At 43.1% G+C, this 26,067-nt stretch overlaps 1 protein-coding gene across 6 annotated transcripts in view; it reads right to left on the bottom strand.

Moving 5' to 3' along the window:
• SLC9C1 (solute carrier family 9 member C1) overlaps positions 1 to 26,067 on the bottom strand; it is a 119,971-nt gene that overhangs the window by 48,182 nt on the left and 45,722 nt on the right. For 5 of the 6 annotated variants that reach the window (XM_029082829.2, XM_029082827.2, XM_029082830.2 and 2 more), the window contains 6 exons: positions 23,190 to 23,351; positions 21,694 to 21,793; positions 17,419 to 17,562; positions 16,917 to 17,091; positions 14,564 to 14,645; positions 6,194 to 6,360 (listed from right to left, as the gene is read on the bottom strand). In XM_029082829.2, coding sequence (XP_028938662.1) covers positions 6,194 to 6,360; positions 14,564 to 14,645; positions 16,917 to 17,091; positions 17,419 to 17,562; positions 21,694 to 21,793; positions 23,190 to 23,351 — 830 coding nt within the window. The remainder of the gene's footprint in view (positions 1 to 6,193; positions 6,361 to 14,563; positions 14,646 to 16,916; positions 17,092 to 17,418; positions 17,563 to 21,693; positions 21,794 to 23,189; positions 23,352 to 26,067) is intronic. The other variant, XM_029082831.2, reaches the window with a different exon arrangement.

The following is a 26,067-nucleotide window of genomic DNA, read 5'->3' as shown; positions in this document are numbered from 1 at the left end:
GGGGGAAAGTCACTTGGCCGCCCGGGTTCAGCACACTCCAAAGCAAGGGACTACTTCTGTTGAGCCACCATCCAAACTGCTACCAAGCTGAGAGAAGCCTTGTCATATCCCATCTCGACTAGTGCATCAGCCCCCACATTGACATCTCTGCAACCTATCTCTCTCCCCTCCAGTCCATACTTTTGTTTTCGGTATTCGTTGGTATTTGGTAAGAGCTTGCTATGTGCAGAGCACTGTTCTAAGTGCTGGAGTAGATACAGGGTAATCAGGTTGTCCCACGTGAGGCTCACAGTATTAATCCCCATTTTACAGATGAGGTAACTGAGGCACAGAGAAGTTAAGTGACTTGCCCACAGTCACACAGCTGACAAGTGGCAGAACTGAGATTTGAACCTATCACCTCCGACTCCCAAGCCTGGGCTCTTTCCACTGAGCCACGCTGCTTCCCTCTACTGTCCAGATCACTCTTCTAAAAAAATCATTCTGCTCATGTCTCTCCATTCCTCAAAAACTTCCAGTGTAGCCCACATCAAACAGGCACTCCTTGCCATTGGCTTTTAGACACTCACCTCTCTCCCACTTACCTTACCTCGTTACTCTCTCACTACAATCCAGCGAAAAACAGCACTCTTCTGACACCACTTTACTGTACTACCACACAGTACCTAGTTCAGTAAATTCTGTCGATTAATAAACACCATTTGTAAAGCTAAAAGTCTCTATACATTCCTCTAAAATGAAGGAAAATGGAATCTGGCTCACAGTCAACTTCTCCTTAAAGTTCCCCAGTGGTAGCAATTGACCAGCTGGGACATTAATGCTCACACAGAGATGCAATACTGACAAGGAGCCAGAAAGCCATGTTTCTTGGTTGTTTCTTCAAGTTCTTATTCTCTCTTTTCCCTGCATTTGGATTTTCACCCTTCATTGACCCATCCTTCAGCCCCATAACATTTATGTACATATCCATAATTTAATTATTTCTATTAATATCTGTCTCCCCCTCTAGACTGTAAGCTCTTTTTTATGGTATTTGTTAAGTGCTTACTATGTGCCAGGCACTGTTCTAAGTGCTGGGAAAGACACAGAGTAATGAGGTTGCACACAGTTCCTGGCCCACATGGGGTTTACAGTCTTAATCTCCATTATATAGATGAGGTAACTGAGGCCCAGAGAAGTGAAGTGACTCACTCCAGATTACACAGCAAGCAAATGGCAGAGCCGAAATTAGAACCCAGGTCCTTCTGAATCTCAGGCCCATACTCAAGGCACTAGGCCACTCTGCTTCTCTGGTCCTCGTGTTCAGAAAACATGCCTACCAACTCTATTATATTGTACTTTCCAAATTGCTTAGTTTAGTTCTCTGCACAGAGTAAGCAGTCAATAAATGCAATTTATTGATTGATCTCTCTCTAACCAGCAAACCTTTCACGACCCACTGAAGCCTCAATCTCTGTAGAACCTTGGGAGGGGCTGGTCAACCTTGACTTCAACACCTCTCTGGGTTGCACTTGGGCAATGTGGTGAAGCCTTAGTTCTTGGCACTCTGCACTCCATCGATCAATCAATCATTCATAATTATTGAGTGCTTACTATATGCAGAGCACTGTACTAAGCAAGTGGGAGACTAATAATAATAATAATAATGATGGCATTTGTTTTAAGTGCTGGGATAGATATTTCATCAGGTAGCCCCCCACTCACCAGGTTATCAGCTTGTCCCACTTGGGGCTCACAGTCTTGATCGCCATTTTATGGATGAGGTAACTGAGACACAGAGAAGTTAAGTCACTTGCCCAGAGTCACACAGCTGACAAGTGGAGGAGTCGGGATTAGAACCCACAACCTCTGACTCCCAAGCCTGGGCTCTTTCCACTAAGCCACGCTGCTTCTCTACAGTACAATACAACAGAATTAGTAGACAGGTTCCCTGCCCATAACGAGCTTATAGTTTAGAGGGGGAGAGAGACATTAATATGAATAAATAATTTGTAATATTCATTCATTCATTCAATAGTATTTATTGAGCGCTTACTATGTGCAGAGCACTGTACTAAGCGCTTGGGATGAACAAGTCAACAACAGATAGAGACAGTCCCTGCCGTTTGATGGGCTTACAGTCTAATCGGGGGAGATGGACAGACAAGAACAATGGCAATAAATATAGTCAAGGGGAAGTAAAGATATGTACATAAATGCTGTGGGATAGAGGGCGGAGTCAATACTAAGTGTCCAAAGTGCATAGATGATGCATAATGGAGAGCAGGTGGGGGAAAAGAGGGCTTAATCAGGGAAGGCCTCTTGGAGGAGATGTAATGTTTTGAAAGTAATGCTTTGAAAGTGGAGAGAGTGGTAGTCTGGTATAATAGGAGGCCAGGGGGAGTCCCAGGCTGGGGTGAAAACATGGGGAAGAGGTCAGTAGGGAAATAGATGAGATCTAGGCACAGTGAGTTTCCTAGCAATAGAGGAGCAGAGTGTGTGGGCTGGGCCTTAATTGGAGATTAGTGAGGTAAGGTAGGATGGGCAAGCTGACTGATGCTTTAAAGACTGATGTGGTGGTGGATGGGCAGCCATTTTTTTAATGGTACTTGTTAAGCACTTATTATGTGCCTTGCACTAATCTAGCGCTAGGACAGATACAAGGTAATCTGGTTGGACACAGTCCTTGTCCTCTATGGGCTCACAGTCTTAAACCCCATTTTACAGATGAGGTAACTGAGGTACAGAGAAGTGAAGTTATTTGCCCAAGGTCACACAGCAGGCAAGTGGCAGAGCCATAATTAGAACCCAAGTCCTTCTGAGTTCCAGGCCGGTGCTTTAACCACTAGGCCTCGCTGCTTCTCAGGAAGTTCTTGAGGGGTGGGGAGACATGATCTGAATGTTTTTGTTGATAAATGATTTGTTCAGCAGAGTTAAGTATGGACTGCATTGGGGAGAGAAAGGAGTCTGGGAAGTTAGCGAGGAAGCAGATGCAGTAGTAAAGGCAGGATAAGATAAATACTTGAATCAGCATGGCATCATTTTGGATGGAGACAAATGGGTGGATTTTAGCAATGTTGTGAAGGTAGAACTGACAGCAATTTGGTGACAGATTGAATATGTGGGTGGAATGAGAGAGATGAGTCGAGGACAATGCCAAGGTGAAGTGAAGTAGGGGAGATAACGGTGTTGTCTACAGTGATGGGAAAGACAGCGGGAGGAAAGTGTTTGGGAGGGAAGGTAAGGATTTCAGTTTTGGATCATTTGAGGTGTTGATGGGACATCCAATTCTGGAAGCCAGGAGGAAATGTGAGATTGCAGGAAGGAGAAAGATCAGGGCTGGAGATGTAGATTTGAGAACCATCTGTATAAAGATGGTAATTGAAGCCATGGGAGCAAATGAGTTCTCCAATGGCATGGGCGTGGAGGACAAATGCAAAAGTACCTAGAACTGACCCTTGAGGGACCCCTACTATCAGAGGGTGGAAGGCAAAGGAGGAGCCAGCAAAAGAGACTGAAAAGGAGCGGTCAGAGAGATAGGAGAAGAACCAAGAGAGGACAGTGTCAGTGAATCCAAGGTTGGATAAAGTTTCAAGGAGAAGAGAGTGGTCTACAGTGTCAAAGGCAGCTGAGAGGTCTAGAAGGATCAGGATGGATTAGAGGCCATCAGATGTGATGAGAAGAAGGTCATTGATTACCCTAGAGGGGGCTGTTTCTGTGGAGCGAAGGGAGCAGAAGCCAGATTGAAGGGGATCTAGGAAAGAATTGAAGGATAGGAAGTGGAAGCAACAGGTGTAAACAACTCTCTCAGGAAGTTTGGAGAGAAATGGTAGGCGGGAGATGAGGTGATAACTGGAGGGAGCCGTGGGGGTCAAGGGAGGGTTTTTTTAGGATGGGGAATATATAAGCATGTTTGAAAGCAGAGGGGAAGAAGCCTTTTGAAAGTGAACAGTTGATAGTCAAGGAGGGAATAAGAGAGGGACGAGTGTTTTAAAAAGGTATGTAGAGATGGGGTCAGAAGCACAGGTGGAGCGGGTAGAGGTGGAGGGGGTGCTCATCAGCACCAGTCTAGGCTCTGGGGGATTTGCCCACAGACCAACTTGGGGCCTCCCTGCTGATGCCACAAAGTATGGATCTGGGTGACAATCAAAGCAATCAATAGCTCTCCAGAGGACTATCTCAGTAGGGTTGCAGATAAAGGCCTAAGGATGTGATTGTGCAAACTGATTGTTGGATGGATGTGATTGCTGAGCACATCGCAGTGAAAAGGGATTTTTAAAGGAACCCAGAGTAGTGGACCAAAGCCAGGAACAGCCAACTGAAGTGTGTAGACAGGTAAGAGATTTTCCCCCTGGTCAGTGACACTCATTTGCCTGCTCAGCTGCAAAGTGAAAGGCAGTGGACACCTGGGGGTGTGGAAAAGGACAGGAGCAAGAGGAAGAGAGGGTTGTGGAGTTCCTCACTGGAGAAGCAAGAATAATAACTATAGTACTTGTTAAGTGCTTACTATGTCAAGCACTGTCTTAGGGGAGATAGAAGATAACCAGGTTGGAACAAGTCCCTGTCCCACATGGAGTTTACAGTGTAGGTAGGAAGGAGTAGGAGTTAATCCCCATTATACAAATGAGGTAACTAGGACACAGAGAAGTTAAGTCACTTGCCCAAGATCACACAGCAGGCAAGTGGTGGAGCTGGTATGCAATGGAACATGCCCAGCCAAGGGAAGATAAATGTCAAGACCTTACTTTTCTATCTTTTGCTTGGACTGCAGTTCTGCTCAATTTATCCATCCAGCAATTGTATTTACCGAACACTGACCTAAACACTGTACCTAAGTGAATGGGAGAGTTCAAGAAACATGGAAGACACAATCCCTGACCCCAAGGCATTTACTTTCATGCACTGTACTTCCTATAAGCCCCTATTTTCTCATCCTGGCATTTCCACTAGTGTTCCACTAAGACTACGGAGGGGATGGAAAGACCCAGAAAAAAAATGATTTTGGGGATGTGAAAGATGGAGAAGGGTTGCACTCTCATTATCATCATCATCAAAGGTATTTATCAAGTAATTTTTATGCACAGAGCACTGCACTAAGCACTTGGGAGAGTATAATACAATGGAGTTGGCAGAAACATCTTCTAGAGGGGAAGCTTGAAATTTAGGCTTCAGGGAAATCCGGAGACAAGACAGTTTTAAGTAGTAACAGGTACTATAATTGGCAAACAGCAGCATGGCAAGAAGTACCTTTTCAAGCACATATAGTGGAATGGTTCACCTGCACCAGTGAGAGCTAACTGGAGCAAAAGAATGCTATGCTCTAAACAAATATATAAAACCCACACTTACAGTAAGTTTCAGAAAGACCTGGACAATACATAACTGCCTCCAAGTTCTCACTCTCGGCTACTTGCTGTTGGGCCATGTCCTCCCGCGGTCCTGGAATGCCCTCCCTCCTCACCTCTGCCAAACTAATTCTCTTCCCCTCTTCAAAACCCTACTTAAAGCTCACCTCCTCCAAGAGGCCTTCCCAGACTGAGCTCCCCTTTTCCCTCTGCTCCCTCTACCCCCGGCCTTCACCTCTCCACAGCTAAACCCTCTTCTCTCCCCTTTCCCTCTGCTCCTCCCCCATCTCCCATCCCATCCCCTCAGCACTGTACTCATCTGCTCAACTGTATATATCTTCATTACCCTATTTATTTTGTTAATGAGATGTACATCACCCTGATTCTATTTATTTGCTATTGTTTTAATGAGATGTTCTTCCCCTTGATTCTATTTATTGCCATTGTTCTTGTGTGTCTGTCTCCACCGATTAGACTGTAAGCCCATAAAAGGGCAGGGACTGTCTCTATCTGTTGCCGATTTGTACATTCCAAGCACTTAGTACAGTGCTCTGCACTAGTAAGCGCTCAATAAATACTATTGAATGAATGGATGGATGAATGAATGAATGAATGAATGAATGAAAAGCTTGCTGCCTCACAGCCAGTGGCCTCATCAGTGCAATTGAGAATTCAGCTGGACTTAACTCCAGGGGACTAATTAATTAGCTGCATCCTGGGAGCTCCCAACAGCTCTTCAAGGATGTACTCAGGGGATAGGAAGGTGGTCGGGCCCTAGGCAAGCTGAGGGTCAGTACTTCTGTCAGAGGCTTCACTTTCCTACTTCTAATCTCATGGTTAAAGGTATTCCCTGAAGAGGAATTACTCACTTGATATGGATTTTTAAACACAATTGATTCCTCAACCAAATTCCAATCTGCATTGGCAAGATCTTTGTCAAATTTTAAAGTTGAAGCTGTGGTGGAGATTATTTCCTGGAAATGCTGAACGGTGTAATAGAGTGATTTACGTTTTGTTAAGGTGACATCACGGAGGCCTAGAGAAAGGAAGCAGTGGTTAAACAGATAAGGGAATCTGTGTGTCCTCACAAGAGTTACATGATTTTGACTGGCTCTATTTCTTGTCAACAAATACAATTGGAAATGAATGGAAACTGAAAACCAGAGCAGGCCATTTTACAAAGAGAACAATCCAGAGTCTCCGTCTACACAGATTTTATACCTCCATTCAGAGAGAGACAAACCAACTACTACTCTGACCAAGCCTCAAACGTAATTTACTCAACCAAATTTAGAGTTTAATAGAGGAGTAAAAACCTTTATTTTGGGCCTGTATTTATCTCTTGACCAGGTATGAGCCCCAGCTTCCCACATGGCTAATTCTTTTTGGAGTCACCTAGCAGAAATATCAATTCTTTATCTGGATAAGAAAACATATTTGTATTGAAGTGTTGACACCTATCTACAGATGTACTTCTACTTCTGCCTTTTTGCCTCTCTGTATACTCATATGATTCTGTGTGTTTGTCACCCTGCATGTTTGTTTATGGGTAGTCTCCCTTTGAGTGTTTGCATGTATATGAACCCATTCAAAAGGATGTTTATATGACCCTTAACCTGGGATCTCTACTCACTTGTCTCTATTTGGGAAATGAGGAGGTCATCAAGGAGGCTGATGCAGCAGTCAAAACAGAATCTGCTAAGTGTGGTTCATTTGCCCTTCTGGACTCTTTTCTTTAAATAGTATTTGTTAAGCGCTTACTCTGTGCCACATACTGTACTAAGCGCTGGGGTAGATACAAGCAAATCAAGTTAGATATCATGTATCAAGATATCATCTTGGGGCTCATAGTCTTCATCCCCATTTTACAGAAGAGGTAACTGAGGCACAGAGAAGTGAAGTGACTTGCCCTAGGTCATAAGTGGCGTAACCGACATTAGAACCCTGGTCCTTTTGACTCCCAGACCTGTGCTCTATACACTATCCACTAGGTAACCCGGCTTCTTGTATAATGGCTCTTCATATAATGCTCAAATAGAACGTTAATGCCATGTCAAAAGACATAAAAGATGCAGCCATTGCCACTGTTTTAAAGAAAGAAGGGAAGACAGCTGACTATAGAAACTCTTGTGAGAGCTCACTGTCTCCCACTGGGGCAAGAGTAGATCCTCTGCCCTCTTGGCCTGGCTCCTGAAGAACACTGTTAACTACACCTTCCCCAAGTCGATGTAACTTCAGACCACACAACACAGCACAAATCATCTGTGTTACAGATTACAGAGAAATGCCAAGAACTACACCTAGATTCCTACAGAGGGTTTGTGGACCATACAAAGGCATTTTCTTCCATTAGCAGGCCTAGTCGCCTAAAAATCTATTTCACAATGACTGCTAATTTCAATAAAATTGGAGGGGCTTGCCATCTCATTTTTCTATCACCAACAGAGTAAAACCAGGCTGTGTACTCAGGCCAATCCTGTTCAATCTTTTCTATGCAGCCAGACAAAATATGACAGACATCCTAGAAGCTAATGGAAGCTATTATATTATAATTATATTATAATTATAATTCCAACCCTTTGGGAGCTCCTATGACAAAAAAACCTGAGAATGTGATCTACTATTTTTACAGAAGCTCCTAGGTGCTAATGATCTAAGTAATAATAATAATGTTGGTATTTGTTAAGTGCTTAATATGTGCAGAGCACAGTTCTAAGTGCTGGGGTAGACACAGGGTAATCAGGTTGTCCCACGTGAGGCTCACAGTTAATCCCCATTTTACAGATGAGGTAACTGAGTCACAGAGAAGTTAAGTGACTTGTCCACAGTCACATAGCTGACAAGTGGCAGAGTCAGGATTCAAATCCATGACCTCTGACTCCCAAGCCTGGGCTCTTTCCATTGAGCCATGCTGCTTCTCTAGACATGCAGATGATTCTCTCCTTGATCCCGTCCAATCTGGCTTCCACCCCTTCACTCCAACTGCTTTCCCTCTTGTCAAATCCAACTGTCCTACTCCATCTGCCCCCTACTTCATCTTCGTCCTCCTCGACCTCTCCATTGCCTTGGACATTGAGGCCCACCTCCTCTCCTGGAAATACAATTGGAAATGAATGGAAACTGGAATGAGAGATTGAAATTGGAATTGGAATTAGATTTTTAGGAGACTAGGTCTGCTAATGGAAGAAAATGCCTTTGTATTGTCCATAACTGTTAACCTTTGCTTCCTTGACACTGTCCTCTCCTAGTTCTCCTCCCATTTCAGGCGGCTCCTTCTCGGTCTCTTTTGTGGACTTCTCTGCCTCCCACTCCCTAAGTGTAGGAGTTCCTCAGAGCTCAGTTCTGGGTCCCCTTCTACTCTCCATCTACACCCACTCTCTTGGAGAATTCATTCACTATCATCTCTATGCAGGTGATTCCCAAATCTACAACTCCAGCCTTGATCTCTCTTCTCTGCAGTCTTGCATTTCCTTTTGCTTTGGATGTCCTGCCGACACCTCAAACTTAGTATGTCCAAAACAGAACTTGTTATCTGCTCATCCAAACCCTGTCCTCTTCCTGTCTTTCCTCTCACTATAGACAATGCCTCCATCCTATGTCCTAAGCCCATAACCTTGTCCTTATCCTTGACTCTTCTCTCTCTCATTCACCCACATATTTAATGTCACCAAATCCTGTCAGTCCTACCTTCACAACATCGCTAAAATGTGTGCCTTCCTCACCATTCAAACTGCTACCATGCTGATCGAAGTACTTATGCTATCCCACCCAGTCTACTGCATCAGCCTCCTTGCTTATCTCCCTGCCTTCCATCTCTTCCGACTCTAATCCATACTTTACGCTGCTGCCCAGATCATTTTCTTAAATAAAATTCAGTCCGTTTCCCCATTCCTCAAGAACCTCCAGTGGTTACCCAACCACCTCTACATTGAACAGAAATTCTTTACCTTCGGCTTTAAAGCTCTGATTCCCCTTCTACCTTACCTCATTGATTTCTTATGACAACACAGAACATTCAATTAGCTCCTCTAATGCCAACCTACTGGTTGTACCTTGGTCTCACCTATCTTGCCCCTGACCCCTCATTCATGTCCCATGTCTGTCCTAGAACTCCTTCCCCCTTCATATCTGACAGACCATCACTCTCCCCACTTTCAAAGTCTTATTAAAATTGCATCTTCTCCAAAAGGCCTTTCCCGGCTAAGCCCTCATTTCCTCTACCCCCCTCTCCCTTCTATGTCGCTCTGGCACTTGGGATTTGTACACTTTAAGAGCTTGATATTTACCCCACCCTCAGACATGTTCATATCTGTATTTTATTTTAATGTGTGTCTCCCCCTCTAGATTGTAAGCTCCTTCTGGGCAGGGGGAACATGTCTTCAAACTCTGTTATATTATACTCTCCTAAATGCTTAATACAGTGCTCTGCTCACAGTAAGTGCTCAATAAATATGATTGTTTAAATTAACAAAGCACTATGGAGTGGTGATCAGTCTATGGGAGACTGATGTTACATACAGGACTTGTGTATATTTATACATATTTATTATTCTATTTATTTTACTAATGATGTGTACATATCTATAATTCTATTTACCTATTTTGATGCTATTGATGCCTGTCTACTTGTTTTGTTGTCTGTCTCCCCCTTCTAAACTGTGAGTCTGTTGCTGGATTAGGATTTTCTCTATCTGTGGCCGAACTGTACTTTTCAAGTGCTTAGGACGGTGCTCTGCACACAGTGAGTGCTCAATAAATACAATTGGATGCCCAAGTGAATAAATCAACATCTGCACAAATCCTCTATGTGACCAAGAATCAAGTCAGTGACTTGAATGCTGACAACTTCTTTACTTTTTAATTTTTGTTTGAAGAACCAATTTTAATTTTTGAAAACAATTCAGCTTTACGGACTTTTTTTCCTTTAAGATGGTAGCTGCCAAATTCTGTATTTTACAAGTTGTTTTTTATAGCATTTGGCTTTTCCTCATCATTTACTGGTTTTTTCTCTATTTTTTCTTCTCATTATGGAGGTTTCATTTTATCTCAGCTTGCCAAATGAATTTTTTCTTTATTGGAATTCTAATTTTTAAAGGATTATATTCATTACTTTTCAGATGCTACATTGGCTTTTTCTATCACTCCTTGAACGTATCTGCTTTATAATATATGCGGGTATGTTGCTCTGTTTGCAATCATGATAGCTCTGTTTCCAGAGATCAGTGGCTAACTCTTCTTTTGCCTTGATTTCTATTCCTTTTCTTGTTAACCCTTTTTCTTCATTGTATTTCTCTCCTTTCTTTTTGGTTCCTCTGCTGTTTTTCATTCTGAAACTCATCTGTTCAGCAAATCTTCGTTGTTGTGCTGCCCTCTGGACATACCTCTATCCAGGAGTTGCCATTTGTGTATGCAGTGGTTGGGGGCCAGCTTGGTAACCGTCAGCTCTGTGAGGAGCACATTTATGCCAGAGATTCACATCGGGCATGAGAAGAACAGGGGCTGAGACCCCTGATATCGGAGGAAAAGGCAGGGGCCAAATCCATTCTATTGGAAAGAATAGAGTGTTCTGAGTCTTGTACCTATCTTCCACTATATTCCCTGGCACCTGGATGAATAAATTAATCAGTAGTATTTACTGAGGGTTTTCTGAGTGCAGGGCACTATATTAAGTAATTGGGAGACTACAGTTCAATTGAGCTGGTAGAAGTATTCCTCGCCTACCTCCCGTCCCCAATTCCTCCCCTCCTACACAAATAATTCCATCCTCCAGTCTTGGTTCTGTGCAAGCTGTAAGGGCCTCTATCTGGGAGGGACCATGTATATCTATGTCAGTTCTACCTTTGCAAAATCTCTAGCATCCACCTTTTCTCTTCATCCAAACTGCTATCACTCTGATCCAAGCACTTAAAAGCAGCATGGCCTAGTGGATAGAGCACAGGCCTGTGAGTCAGGCAAAGGGCTCTAATCCTGGCTCCGCCACTTGTCTGTTGTGTGACCTTGGGTGAGTCACTTCACTTCTCTGGTCCTCAGTTACCTCATCTGTAAAATGGGGATTGAGACTTTGAGCCCCATGTGGGACAGGGAATGTGTCCAATTTGATTTGCTTGTATCCACCTCAACGCTTAGTACGGTGCCCGGCACACAGTAAGCACTTAACAGATACCACAATTATCAGTATTATTATTATTTTCTGCCTTGAGTACTGCAACATCCTCCCCACTGACCTCCCTGCCTCCTGTATCTTCCCTCTCCAGTCCAAATTTTATTCTGCAGCCCAGATCAATTTTCTGAAAAAATATTTAGTCCACATCTCCATATTCCTCATCCACCCCTGCATCAAACAGAAACTCCTTATCACTGGCTTTAAGGCACTCAATCAGCTCGCTCCCTCCTACCTTACCTCTAGCACCAACCCACTTACTGAACCCTAATCTCATCTTTCTCACCCCGATCCCTTGCCCATGTCCTCCCTTGGCCCTGGAATGGCATCCCCCTTCACATTCAATTATCCACCACTTTCCCCAACTTCAAATTCCTTCTGAAATCCTATTTCCTCCAAAAGGCCTTCCCTGACTCAGTCCTCATTTTCCTCCAGCCCTCCCCTGTGTTAACTGTGCCCTTCACTATGTACCTCTTAAGCACTTAAGCCTCTAGACTGTAAACCCATTCATTCAATCATATTTATTGAGCTCTTACCGTGTGAAAAGCACTGTACTAAGCACTTAGCCCATTATGAGCAGGGAATGTGCCTACCAACTCTACTGTATTTTACTCTTCCAAGCACTTAGTACAGTGCTCCTCACAGTAAGTGCTGAATAAATACTATTGACTGATTTTCATTCCAGCCCCACAGCACTTATGTAAATACCCTTATACTCTACTATCTCCTCTATTTGAAGTTTATTTTAATGTCTGTCTTCCCCTGTAGACAGTAAGCTCCTTGTATGGAGAAGTCACATGGGCCAACTCTATTTTAATAATGTTGGTATTTGTTAAGTGCGGCTGTGTGACTGTGGGCAAGTCACTTAACTTCTCTGTGCCTCAGTTCCCTCATCTGTAAAATGGGGGTGAAGACTGTGAGCCCCACGTGGGACAACCTGATTCCCCTGTGTCTACCCCAGCGCTTAGAACAGTGCTCGGCACATAGTAAGCGCTTAACAAATACCAACATTATTAGAACACTGTTCTAAGCGCTGGGGTAGATACAGGGTAATCAGGTTGTCCCACGTGAGGCTCACAGTTAATCTCCATTTTACAGATGAGGGAACTGAGGCACAAAGAAGTTAAGTGACTTGCCTACAGTCACATAGCTGACAAGCGGCGGAGCTGGGATTCGAACCCATGACCTATGACTCCTAAGCCCGTGCTCTTTCCACTGAGCCATGCTGCTTCTCAACCCAACCTATTTTCGTTGGTTTAATTGTGTGCCTGAATTGCTTAGGTAATTGTAACCTATTTTATTGTAGTTTCCCAAAAGCTTTGACTTTTTGATTGATTGGAGGGGTTCAGATTGGGAAAATCTGTGTGTGGGAGGGGGAAAAGTGTTTCAATGTGGGTGTGTCTCTGTATACTTATCTATGGGGTAAAACCTGGCATGGATCTAGCACAGGAGGGGAGGAGCTTTCAGAGATGTTAGCACAGACATGACAAACGTGCATTAAAACCTTGGTAAAATTGAGACTGGGTTAGTAATGGAAGGTGACAGGTAAACCAATCAGGGCCTGTGCATATTTAAGGACCTAGGAGTTTACAGGAAGTGGGGGGATGGGGCAGAGTAACAGGGAGGGGGGCGCAGCAAAGAGAAGCAAAAAAATTCAAGGGCAAAGAGCCCAAGTTGAGAAAGTGTGTGAACCTGGCTTGGAGAAAGAAGATGAAATCACCTGGGGAGAGGTCAAGGAAGAGAAATTGGACATCTGCAAAACTGTGTTAAAAGCCAGACAAGTCCTAAAAATGGATATCTGGCTTACAACTATGTTGAATTTCTAGTAGCCGCAAGCTTAAAGAAGTCAGGACCCTGCAAATATTTAGCCCTGCCCTCAGAAGAGCTGAGAGATCCCCTGGCCTTCTGGGGAGGAGTTGAGCACCTTGGATTATGCAGTCTGGCATAGGTCCCAAGTAGCATGGCCTAGTGGATGGATCTGGAAGTCAGAGGACCCGAGTTCTAATCCTAGATCTGCCACTTGTCTGCTCTGACCTTGGGCAAGTCGCTTCACTTCTCTGTACCTCAGTTACCTTATCTGAAGACTGAGCACCCTATGTGAGACATGGACTGTGTCCAACCTGATTATCTTGTATCTACCCCAGTATTTAGTACAGTGCCTGGCACCTAGTAAGTACCTAACAAATACCAAAAAAAAAAAAAAGTAGCCTTCCCCATTCAAGTCAGGACAAAGGAAAGGAACTGAGAGAATAAGAGCTAGATATTTCATGATTGGGCTGATTTTTTTATCTCGTATCTACCCCCAGGGTTTGGCAGAGTGCCTGAACATAATAAGCACTCAGTAGATACTATACCTAGTGACAGAGTTTTGAAACTGCTTTTGGCAGCAGAAATTGGTTGAAGCTCTCAGTGGAAAATCTTGCTCTCAAAATATGCCAATGATCAGAACAATATTGCCCAAATATAGAGAGAGGGACTTTATCCCTCCACAATTTCTGATGGCTAGATCGTGCATACCAACAGGGTGTCTAGAAAAGTAAATATAAATTATTTTGACTGTAAGCAAAAGTGTTTTACAGTTTTTAGTATCTTTAAGCCCATTTATATTGAAGAGGACCTGAGGCATTAACCTGAATCATTCAAACCAAAAACCTCTTAGGCCTTCACTTTCATTTGATGGTTTAAATGAGCTTTCCTTGTTCCTTCTTTCACAATCTTCATGTTCAGACTCTCTAGGTACAATTCTGTAGCTACAATTACCTAAGCAATTCAGGTGCACAATTAAACCAACAAAAAATCCACTCTTCTGAGCATGATCCAGATTCTGCCAGCTCAAATTGATATTTTGCCTGAATTATCGGCAAAGTGGATTGGCCAAGCAAAAGCCTGCCTCAATCCAGATTGCCAGTCTAGACTGCCTATATCCAAATCCAGGATGCAATGGCTCGGTCTTTGGCTTCACTTTGGCTGTGTTGCTCTGTCCTCATTTAGCATGTGTCATCTGGGTTCACCGTGATCAGTACTTAGGTTTATTGCAAATATTCTTCCCCAACCCCACAGTATTAATGGATATGTTTACCTAATTGGGTAACAACCCAGGGCAAAGTGAATGAATTCACAATCAAGGTAATTAAACATAACATCACTACTTGAAGCAATACCTGAAACAGAAAACAAAAAGTAAGTACATCATCTTCAACCATTTTAAATAATACAATCCCATCAGTAGTTCCAGGTACTTTAAGACAGAGGTTTCAAGCAAGGTTAAAAAAAGACAACATCTCAGCAGTAGAAGGGGAGACAAGTTGCCCTGCCGAGGATGCAGGGACTCCTAACTTCCTTTCAGGGACCACTCACCACCACGGTCACTACTTTGCCAAGTGCATTTCAGGAGAGGGTCTGGGGTGAGGTTGGCACAGCCTGCTACCCATCAGTTCAGCCCATTCTCTATTCCCCCTAGACTCCCAGAAGCCTGTTTCTCTCCCTTCTCTTGCATTCCCAGCCAGTCTCACTGAGGAGAAGAAGGAAGGGACAAGTCTACACTATAACCCCTGCCATAAGCTCCTGGTCCAGGGTTACCTTTCCCCCAGCAACTCCCCAATCCAAACAGCTAAAGCTCAAAAGATTCAGATTACACAGGGGCAAGCTATAGCGAGATATTAAATGCATGGATGTGAGAGCATGAAGGAGAAAAGAATGCCTTCAGGTCATTCCCAGTTTGGTTTAGGGCAGGTCTATAGGGTAAGAGGTGTAGTGGACATTTACCAATTATCCTGAGAGTTCACTGAGAAGCAGCATAGCCTACTGTACAGAGCACGGGCCTGGGAGTCAGAAGGACCGGGTTCTAATCCCGACTCTGCCACTTGTCTGCTGTGTGATCTTGAGCAAGACACTTTGCTTCTCTGTGCCTCAGTTACTTCATCTGTAAAATGGGGATCAAGACTGTGAGCCCCATGCAGGATGTGGCCTGCGTCCAACCGGATTAGTATGTAACTACCCCAGTGTTTAGTTTAGTGCCTGGCACATAGTAAGCACTTAACAAATATAAAAAAATTCAACAATTTTATCCACGGTAACATAGAGGTATTGAAAGATCAAGTCTGTACCACAGTGTTAAGGAAAGGCAGAATCTCAATTATGCAGTAAAATGAGAAAGTGAATTCTGTCAAACCAGAACTCCACTCTTGAGGCTTAAATGATCCTCACTGGATACGTCTCCTGGAAGTGACTCTCTCGGCTTTTGGGGAAACAGTGAATAGAAGTTTGGTCTTAAAGGCCAAAGGATTGGTAGCTGCTGTGTGGGATGCTGACAACCTTGCTCTTCCACTCTTACTCTTCTGCTGAGCTGGCTAGACTTGGGGGTCTTCTGAAAGTTCCAGGGGTGAATAGGTGTACCATCCTGAACTAGTCTTGGACAACAGGACAACATGTTGGCATCAGTTTATGGGATGAACTCTTTACCTATCCAGTTCTGGCCCTGCTAATGCTAGGCAGGCTTTTCCCACAGAGGATTATAGGGAAAATGAGAGTTTCCTGAGAAACTTTCTTTTTCCCCAAACACAACTTCCTTGACTAATCTCAACCACTGACTGACTTAGAATAAAACGCTTATGTGTGCCAGGCACTGTGCTATAGATGCTAGACTAGATACAGTGGAATCAGATCAGATATGAAGCTCTGTCCCACATTAAGCTCATAGTCGAAGAGGGATAGAGAACAAGGCTTAGGTTCCCATTGAACAGGTGAAAAAACTGAGGCACAGAGAAGTTGTGGTTTGATCAAAGTCATATTTGTTTTGATCAAATTAACTAAACTAGCCAGATTTCCATATTTTTGTGTAACATGAGTCAGAAAAATAGCTGGGCTCTGACCTGAGGCCTATAAAGATCCAATTCTCTAACCACTTCATTTAAAACATTCTCTTGCTTCCTTCTTCCAAGATCAAGTGAAACAACTGCTTTGTTCTGGGGTGTCTTAAATTAAAATAAAATAAAAATATAGGAGGGGAAAAAAGACCTTCCCATTTCAAGCTAAACAGCAGTTGACTTTAAAGTGTAACAGGGCCCTTTCTGGAAATCTAAATGATTCATGTATGACTTGACCCAAATTCATTATCAAATAGTCGATTCATTTCTTAAGAGTTACAGGACAACCTCAAAGGATATCTGATCTAGTCTGAAACCTTTGTTTGAGAACATCGATGCATTTTTAATGGGGCATGGAAAATAAGAACTGGGAAAATGACCTGCAGCTAGCATGGGGAGAAAGCAGTTTCTTTTTTTTTTTCCATCAGAGTCCTGATCCCAGTCCACTTGGCTGGGTTAGAAGAATTGGATTTGGTCCACTTCACTTAAATGAATGTTTGTAGTACACAAAAACCCAAACGTCAGAAATGCCAAACTAAGCAAACCTTGCTTTTTTTTTTTTTTTACCTTAGCTCTTATCCTTTCCGAACTCATGGTATTCATGTTGTAGGAAAATAAGAGGGCCATATTTATATTGGGAAGTCCCCTCATTTCACTCCACACCAGCGTAATAGCCCAGCGCCAGTTAAAACCATTTCCAAGGTAACTCAAAAAAGGATTCAGAACCAAAAGAACCATAATTCTGTAAACATGAAATTGGATAGAAAGATTGAAAAATACTATAGTCATAAATGCAAGGTTTCAATCCCTCCCTCATCCAATAGGCTACAAAATTCTAACTTGTACTAGACAAGTGCTAAAAGCTGAAAAAAGGACTATATTCAGTTGGTGGGGGGGTTTTCTCCCCTCCAAAGTAGATATCTTGAGACACATGCAACCCCCTGGGTTTCCTGAGGAAACTCCAACCAGCGGTGACTGGGGAAACAGATAATGCATGGATTTTTCCAAACTTTCAGGAGTGAGATAATGTCACCTTAAGGACTGGAAAGGAGACAACAATTATTCTTACCTTAAAACAATCAATGTAAAGTATAACTGTACTGCATAATATATATCATCGACTGACAGAGTCACGTAAGAATGAGCAGGGACAAGAATTCCAATAAGGGTGAACTCCATAACAATTGCGAAAAATGTTATACATTTCCAGAATCTGTGTTTTCAAGAAAAATAGACATTTTGAAAACAAGAGAGATAAAGATTATTTTTCAAAACTTCTGAATTTTTACATTTCCTGTCCCTTGTCAGCATTAATACCACCATCCACCTCCCCTTCACAGGAACATTAGTATTTCTGACACAGCCTAACATCTATAGACCTATTAGCACTTTTGCATTTATACCCATCCTCAACAATTAATGTATGTAATAGTAATTAGTGGTAAAGGAGCAGCAGCAGCAGTGGTATTTTACTGAGCTCACAATGTGTGCAATGTCCTGTACTAAGCAGCTGGAAAGTACAAAACGAGCAATTGACAGATTCCGACTAACAGAGGAGCTTACACCTCAATGGGGGAGAAAGATATGAGACTATTTAAAGCATAAGAAATAATCCAAATGAGCATAAGCACCTGTTAGAGGTGGCTTTAGGGGGGAGCGATGGGAATTAATTAGGAAATGCATGTTATAGCAATGAACTTTCTGGAGGATACCTAGTCCTGGCTCCATCCACCATCCACCAAAGGATTTATTAAGCACTTGCTCTGTGCAAAACACTGTACTAAGTGGTTGGGAGTACAACACAGCAAGTAGCAACAATAGCTGCTCTCAAGGAACTTACAATCTAGGCTGGCTACTTGTCTGCTGTGTAACCTTGAGCAAGTTACTCAACTTCTCTGGGCCTGAGTTATCTCATCTGTAAAATTAAGACTGTGAACCCCATGTGGGCAGGGACTGTGTCCCGCTTTGTATCTACTCTATTACTCTTGCATTCCCCTACCTACTCTATTACTTCCAACTATTTGCAACATTTTTGTCCCCCGAACTAGACTGTAAACTCCTGGAAGTTTACAATCTAATTTACACTAATTTATACTAATGTAGTTATACTAATGTATACTCATTTCTAATGTTTCCAAGTGGTTAGTATAGAGCTCTGGACACAGTAGGGGCTCAAGAAATGCTCCTGATTTTTTTTATGTTATTTGTCAAGCACCTACTATGTACCCGGCATAGTTCTAAGCACTGGGGTAGACAAAAGCTAATCAATTTGGACACAATCCATGTCTCACGTGGTGCTCACAGTCATTCATTCATTCATTCATTCATTCATTCATTCTTTCAATCATATTTATTGGACGCTTACTGCGTGCAGGGCCCTGCAGTCTTAATCCCCATTTCACAGATGAGGTAACTGAGGCACAGAGATGCAAAGTGACTTGCCCAAGGTCACACAACAGACATGCAGTGGAGCCAGGACTAGAACACAGGTCCTTCTGACTCCCAGATCCATGGTCTATCCACTGGGCCATGCTGCTTCCTATTGCTTGATAGAACACTGTCAGATTTTGGTTTGGTCAATATGGTACTCAACTAGTTGTTCCATTTTTCCCATGATTATTTCTCTGCTCCTTTTGCTAACTCCTCTTTTACCTCCTATTTCTAGCCATGGGTGTCCTGCAAAGCTCTGTGCAGGGTTCCCTACTTTTCTCCCTCTATATTCACTCTCTTCAGCTACCATCTCTAAACGGATAACTCACCAATCTACCTCTATACCTATGCTCTAGATTGTAAAGCTACTTGTGGGCAGGGACTATTTCTACCAACTCTGTTGTATTGTACTCTCCCAAGTGCTTAGAGCAGTGATCAGCACACAGTAAGCACAACTGACTGATGCTCTCTCCCCTGCTCCCAAATCCTGCATCTCCTCTTACTTCCAAGACAGACACATTCCCTTGGATGACCTGTCAGCACCTCAAACTCAACATGTTCAAAACTTAATTTCTCATCTTCCCTCCTAAATGTTCCCCTCCTCACAACTTTCCCATCATCATTGACAACACCCACAGGCTCCCTGTAACTGAAGACTACAGATTAGGTGTCACCTTTAACTCAGCACTATCATTCAGCTCTTATATCCAGACAACTGCTAAATCTTGCCAATTCTTCCCCAAAAATATTTCCTCTCCACCCATAGAGCCACTACCTCAGTTTTAAAACTCATCATAGTATGGTTAGACTACTGTATCCGCTTCTTGCTGCTTTCACGGCCTCTAGCCGCTCCCCAATTCAGTCTATCTTTTATCACCCTGCCTGGATTGTTTTCCTGAAAACATCACTCAGAACACATCTTCCTCTCCTCAAAACCTCCAGTGGTTGTCCATCTCCCTCTGCATCGAACAAAAACTCCTTACGATGGCTTCAAGTGTTTCCTCACCAGATCTCTCCCTATTTTACACATCAGCTCCCCTCACCTGCTACTCTCCAACTTGTAGTCTTTTCTCCTTCTAATCCCACATTTTAAGAGTGGCCTGTTCTTGTCTTATCTGCCTCTGACTCCTTGCTCATGCTGTCCCCTAGGCCTAGAATTCCCTTCCCCAAAAAACCTTCCAGACCTCGGATCTCCTCACCTTTTAAGCCCTCCTGAAATCTGTCCCCTCCAACAAGTCTTCTCAGACTAATTACCAACACCCCAAGAAATATTCTGATTCTACTGTTCACACGTAGTCTTGTGTAAGTCTTTCTTGTTGGGGTGTAAACTCAATTTGAGCAGTAAACATCTCTTCTATTTCGTTATCCTTCCCTGGTGCATTATTACAATCCACTGCACTCGGTATGTACTTAGTAAATACCAACATTTGCACTCTTAATTACAGCTGGCTGGAGCAATTGAAATGAGGTGAGTGTACTGCCTAGCTACCCTAGAGGGAGCTCAGGAAACCCTCATGTCCGAGGAGGGGAAGAAGGTGGGAGAGAGGGTGGGAAGATGCATGAAGGGAGTAGATAAAGATTTCAGAACTGCCAAACAGAAGCAGTCAACAAGATATCTACATTGTATATTTGCAAACAAAATAAATTGACTAGCCTAACTGGAGCAAGAATACAACAGGAAGAAGAAAACTTGTTTGAATTGTTTTTCTTAGTGCTTTGGTACCAGGCTTTGCACAGAGTAAACACTTAATGCAAATATTTATCACCGTCATAAAAGGGGGTCTGCGGGCAGCTATTTATTTTTATCTTTTGGCTATCAGTGCTTTACTCCATGGGAGGAATCACTTGTATGGATCCCAGGGGGAGGAGAAGATTCCAGTGGACCTCAATAGAGTGGCTGAATTCCCTGGCAACCATTTGCTTTGATCAAGGTTAGTCAATTTTATTTTGATGGATTGTTAAGCACTTACTATGTAACAAACACTGTTCTGAGGACTGGGATAGGTACAAGTTAATAAGGTTGGACACAGTCTCCGTCCCACATGGGCCTCGGAGTACAGATAGGAGGGAGAACAGGAGAACTGAGGCACAGAGAAGTTACATGATTTGCCCAAGGTTAAACAGCATGCAAAACTGGAATTAGAACCCAGGTCCTCTCAGTCCCAGGCCTGTGCTCTTTCCACTAGGCCATGCTGCTTCTCAAATGCATTAGTTCAAATGTTTTGCCTAGAAGTTCACGGGAGAAACATACTTTTTCAGAAAGGAGCAGTACCCCCGATTTAGACTTAGACCCCAGGGATGCACACAAAGTCACTGATCCAAAAGCCCTGCCTTTAGAAGCGCCACTTCTGGAGATTTACCAGTCCAGGTAAATGCCTGGAAGGGCAGAAGTGGCCCACAACTAACTTCGACCTAGCCAACTTAGCCCAACTTACACTATTTCATTCCTGCAAGCTGAATAACAATAGTATTTGTTTTGCAAGAACTGAGTTCCACACAATTTTAAGATATTAGATAACCTCTGGGCCTCTTTCGAATCTATCTCGCCCTTGGCCTCTTGAATTCCCTCCCACTTCACATCTGGCAGACTACTGCTTTCTCCACCTTCAAAGTTCTTCTGAAATCACACCTTCTCCAGGAGGTCTTCCCTGATTAACTGCTCATCTTCTCACCGTATTTACCGCCTCCCCATCCCCAAACACCCACTTCAGCACTTCCATAGCACTTGGGCACTCACTTCCCCCTGGTATCCCTAATATACATATTTTTATACTCTATTGCTTCCCCCTTTCTGGACTTTATTCTAGTGTCTTTCTCCCCTACTCCTATATCTCAGTTCAGTGGTCTATTCAGAAAGTAAGCTCTCAATTTTAAATAACACTGATTGATGGACTGATTAATATTAGATACTTACTTGAAAAGGAAGAGCTCAGCTCCTGGTCTAAAACTGGTTGAATTTAAAAAAAGCCCTAAAACAGCGAGAGAAAGAATTCCAGACATGCCAGACCATTCAGCTAAAGAAAGAAACAGACACATAAAAAACAAATATGGCGATATCAAAGATAAGCAACCACACCAGGGGTAACCATCCTCAGCGTGTCATTGGGACCAAGGCCACCGATGGCTGTTGTCCGCCCTAGGCTTGCACCAGCAGGATGCCACCATGCCCAGTTCTCTGGGCACTGCAATGCCCGGGAAACAGACTTTGTTCAGTAGGGAGGACCCTGAGCACTCAAGGACGTGTCACCCCATTACCCTGGAACTACAGGTTCCTCTGGACTCAGACCCTTAAGTATAATTTTGGGGTCTCAAGGGCCAATTCCGATCACTATATGAACTGTATGTGATCGGGAGGAAGGGAGTATAGGAAAAACAAATTTCTCTTTTTTACCCAATTATCTCTCTTTTTCCTAACTGCTTGGTTTCTTCTTCTTTCTCTTTGTCCTCTTCCATTCACACACTCAGACACCCACATGAGCTCACATGTTTATCATTTCAGGGATTTAAGAGTGATCAAAATGACTGGTCTCCATCCCTATTTCTAGTAATCAATAGAGAAGAGAGTCTGGCTGATAATCACACACCATGGTGCACCATGCTATTTTTGAGGAGACTATAGGATTACAAAGTTCAGTAGCTACTGTTTTGTGATTAGTAACAAGCCCTCTGGAATAGTTTTATTTTCATAATCTTTTTCTTTCTCATTAAGCCATAGAAATAAAGAGATTAATGTATTCATTGTTATCGTTCCATAATGATGCTTTAAGAATGAATCTGTGGCTCTAAGTAATTTGGACTGTGTATTTCTAAGTCTTCTTTCTTCACAGTGCCCAAGATAGAATTCCAGCACTTTCTAAATCATCCCCATGGCAAGAGGTAGAGAGCAGTAACACTATGAATTTTGCCTGTCAAACCCAACTTAGCGAGGAAAAAGTCTAAGCCTCATGAGGAACTCAAACAGATTAAAACAAATGATAAAGCAAACCCCCCAAAATTCACAGTTGGCCTGCAGCAGCCCCAAGTGCACATTTTGTCAGAGGACATTCCAACTATTTGAGGAGGTTGAGGGGCGGTTGGGCCTGGGTCTACCTGACCAGAAGGGTCTTTTAGTAGCTTAGTCAAAAGTCAGCCCATCGGCCTTTTGGATGTGGGAACCATTGTCTGACCTGAGCCTGGAGCCGGAGAAAATGAATCCAAAGGAACAAAGTCTCAATCTTTCTTCTCCGCTGACAAATTCTTGTCAAAGTGAAAATTCTAAGGCTTTGCAGACCCTACTTAGAAGGCCTGGATTCAATAGTCAGACATTCTAAATTTAAAATGCCTTCCAATCTCAGGGAAGAGAATGAGATGGAGAGAATTTAGTTATTACTTCTAAATTATGAGGCTTACACCAGTGTGTTTTCCACTTACCCAGATAAAAAATGATGTATACCGATGAGAAACTAAGAGCTGCTTCTGTGATATCATCACCAAATGTATTAATCAGCCAAAACATGAACACTTTTGAACTAAAATAGCCAAATATACAACTTAGTACATATTTTTTCAATGGGATTTCATATATCTGTTTACCTGCAGAAAGATGAAATTTAAAAAAATTAATAGAAATAACTGTTCCTCAAATTATTTCACATTCATAACCATTGCCTTCATCATCATCAGTATGGAATGAGAGACATTTGGGGACAGAGTTCACTTCTAAGCCTCTAAGGGAGTTCCTAATCTAATGAGGACCCCTAACATAAGTGGACAAGTCTACTATAGTTTAAAAAGTGTTCGAGTAGTACAGTGAATAGAAACGCAGCCTCCTAATAATAATAATAATAATGTTGGTATTTGTTAAGCGCTTACTATGTGCCGAGCACTGTTCTAAGCGCTGGGGTAGACACAGGGGAATCAGGTTGTCCCACGTGGGGCTCACAGTCTTAATCCCCATTTTACAGATGAGGGAACTGAGGCACCGAGAAGTTAAGTGACTTGCCCAAAGTCACACAGTTGGCAAGTGGCAGAGCTGGGGTTTTAACCCATGACCTCTGACTCCAAAGCCCGTGCTCTTTCCAGTGAGCCACGCTGCTTCTCCTGTGGGCAGGGGACGTGTCTATCAACTTTGTTATATTGTACTCTCCAAAGTGCTTACCATAAAGTTTTGCATTTAGTAAGCACTCAATAAATATGACTGATTGAAGCATATGACAAATACAGATACAGAAAGAGAGAGAATGAGCGGCCACAAAGATAGGAGAACCAGGAAAGAATTGTGTCAGTGAAGCCGAGGTCAGATACTGTTTCCAGCAGAAAAGGGTGGCCGACAATGTCAAAGGCAGTTGAGATATAGAGGAGGATTAGGATGGAATAGAGGTCATTGGATTTGGCAAGAAGAAGATCATCGGTGACCTTTGAGAGGGTAGTTTCTGTGGCGTGAAGGGGATGGAAGCATGATCGGAAGGGGTCAAGGAGAGAAATGGAGGAGAGGAAATTGAGACAGCTCGCTGAGGAAGATGGGGAGATAACTGGAGGGGGCCATGGAGTCAAGGGAGGGCTTTTATTAGGATAGGGGAGAAATGGGCATGTTTGAAAGCAGTGGGGATGAAGCCACCGGAGACTAAACAACCGAAGGTGGCAGTTATGGAGGGGAGAAGGGAGAGGACAAGTGTTTTGATGAAGTGTGAGGGAATGGGGTCAGATGCACAAATGGAAGGGGTGGATTTTGAGAGATGAGAGATTTCTTTTAGTGATACTGCTGGAAAAGATAGGAGAGTTGGAAAGGGGAGGGACTGGAAAGGAGCAGGGGAGATTTTCAGGATATCATGCCTGAGAGTGTCAATTTTCTTAATGAAGTAGGTAGCCAGGTCACTAGTTCCCCTTTTGATGGATGGGGGAGGTGGCGGGACAGGGGATTTAAGGAGGGAGTCAAACGTATGGACCAACTGGAGAGGGCAATGGGAATGGGTGTCAATAAGGATGGAGACATAATTTTGCTGGGCAGAGGAAGGGGCAAAGTTAAAGCATTGAAGGATAAACTTTGTGTCACCACTGATTCATTCATTCATTTGGGAAATTCTTTCAATTAAATGGACTTCATGCCTGATCTGAAGTCACCCAAACAGTCATTCAAGAATTTCTGCATGCAGATGACTGCACCCTAGAGGCCTCAAACCAAGAAGACCTGTAAATGATTGTCAACAGTGTCACCAAATCAGTCAGGCTGATGATGAGTCTAAATAAAATCAATGTGATGTGCCAGCTGGTACCAAGAGAGCCACATAAAATGTACATTGGCCACACAGCACTAAAAGCTCTTAGAGAATTCTGTTTCTTAGACAGGACAATAAGCGAAAATGCCACAGTGGGCAAAGAAATAGAGAACAAAATCAGAGGCCAGCAGATCCATTGGGAGGCTGTCAAATCGAGGCTGTCAAATTGGTGTCAGATTCCAGACAAAACTAAAGGTCTATAACTGCTATGGGGATGTTAAATTGGGAAAGTGCAAGCAAGGAGGGCAGAAGAAACATTTTAAGATCACAACTAAACATAGCTAAACATAGGCAATGCTGTGTCCTGGCTAAAACGTGGAACATAATGCTACATAGGAGCAGCTCTTAAGGGAAAAACGCTCTGTAAGGGATGAGAGACAAGGAGGCAAAAGAGAAGACCATGCCAGGCACTGTAAACATTAAATATACCCACACAAAGGACAGTTTTTTGTGAGTACAATGTAGCTGGGACTCTGGGTTCTGCAATGTCCCTTTTGAGCAACACCCACACTCAGTGGTGTCTTTATAAACCAAGATATAGAGGTGCTGGATTTAGCTATGAAGATTTCATTGGCAAACTTGGACAGTGGATAGAAACCAGATTGTCAAGGGTTAAGAGAGTTAGTAGAAAGGAAATAAAGGCAAAGAGTCTAAACAATCTCCAATCAGATTTTGGATAGGAATAGGAACAGGAATATTGGTCATGCTTGTAGGGAGCTGTGAGAGCCAGAGAAGGTTTGATAGGCAAGAACTGAGTGTGTTTGAAGGCAGGGAGAAAAGGGGCCCCAGAACACTTAGAGAATGAGAGGTTAAAGACTGAAAGGAGGAAGGGGAGGAGAGTAGCTGCAAATTATTTTAGCAAGAGAGAAGAAAGGATCAGAGGCAGAGGTTGAGAGGAAAGATTTTGAGAGAAGGCAGACGACTACCCTTTGAGAGATGGCTGAGTAGGGTAAGAAAGAGGAGAAACATGTGATAAGGTGATGTAGGGACTTAGGGAATGTCACTCTTTATGCTTTCCATTTTCCAACCAAGTA

This window comes from Ornithorhynchus anatinus, chromosome 17 (assembly GCF_004115215.2).
Source record: "Ornithorhynchus anatinus isolate Pmale09 chromosome 17, mOrnAna1.pri.v4, whole genome shotgun sequence".
Classification (NCBI taxonomy): Eukaryota; Metazoa; Chordata; class Mammalia; order Monotremata; family Ornithorhynchidae; genus Ornithorhynchus; species Ornithorhynchus anatinus.
This window is presented reverse-complemented; position numbering and strand designations above follow the sequence as displayed.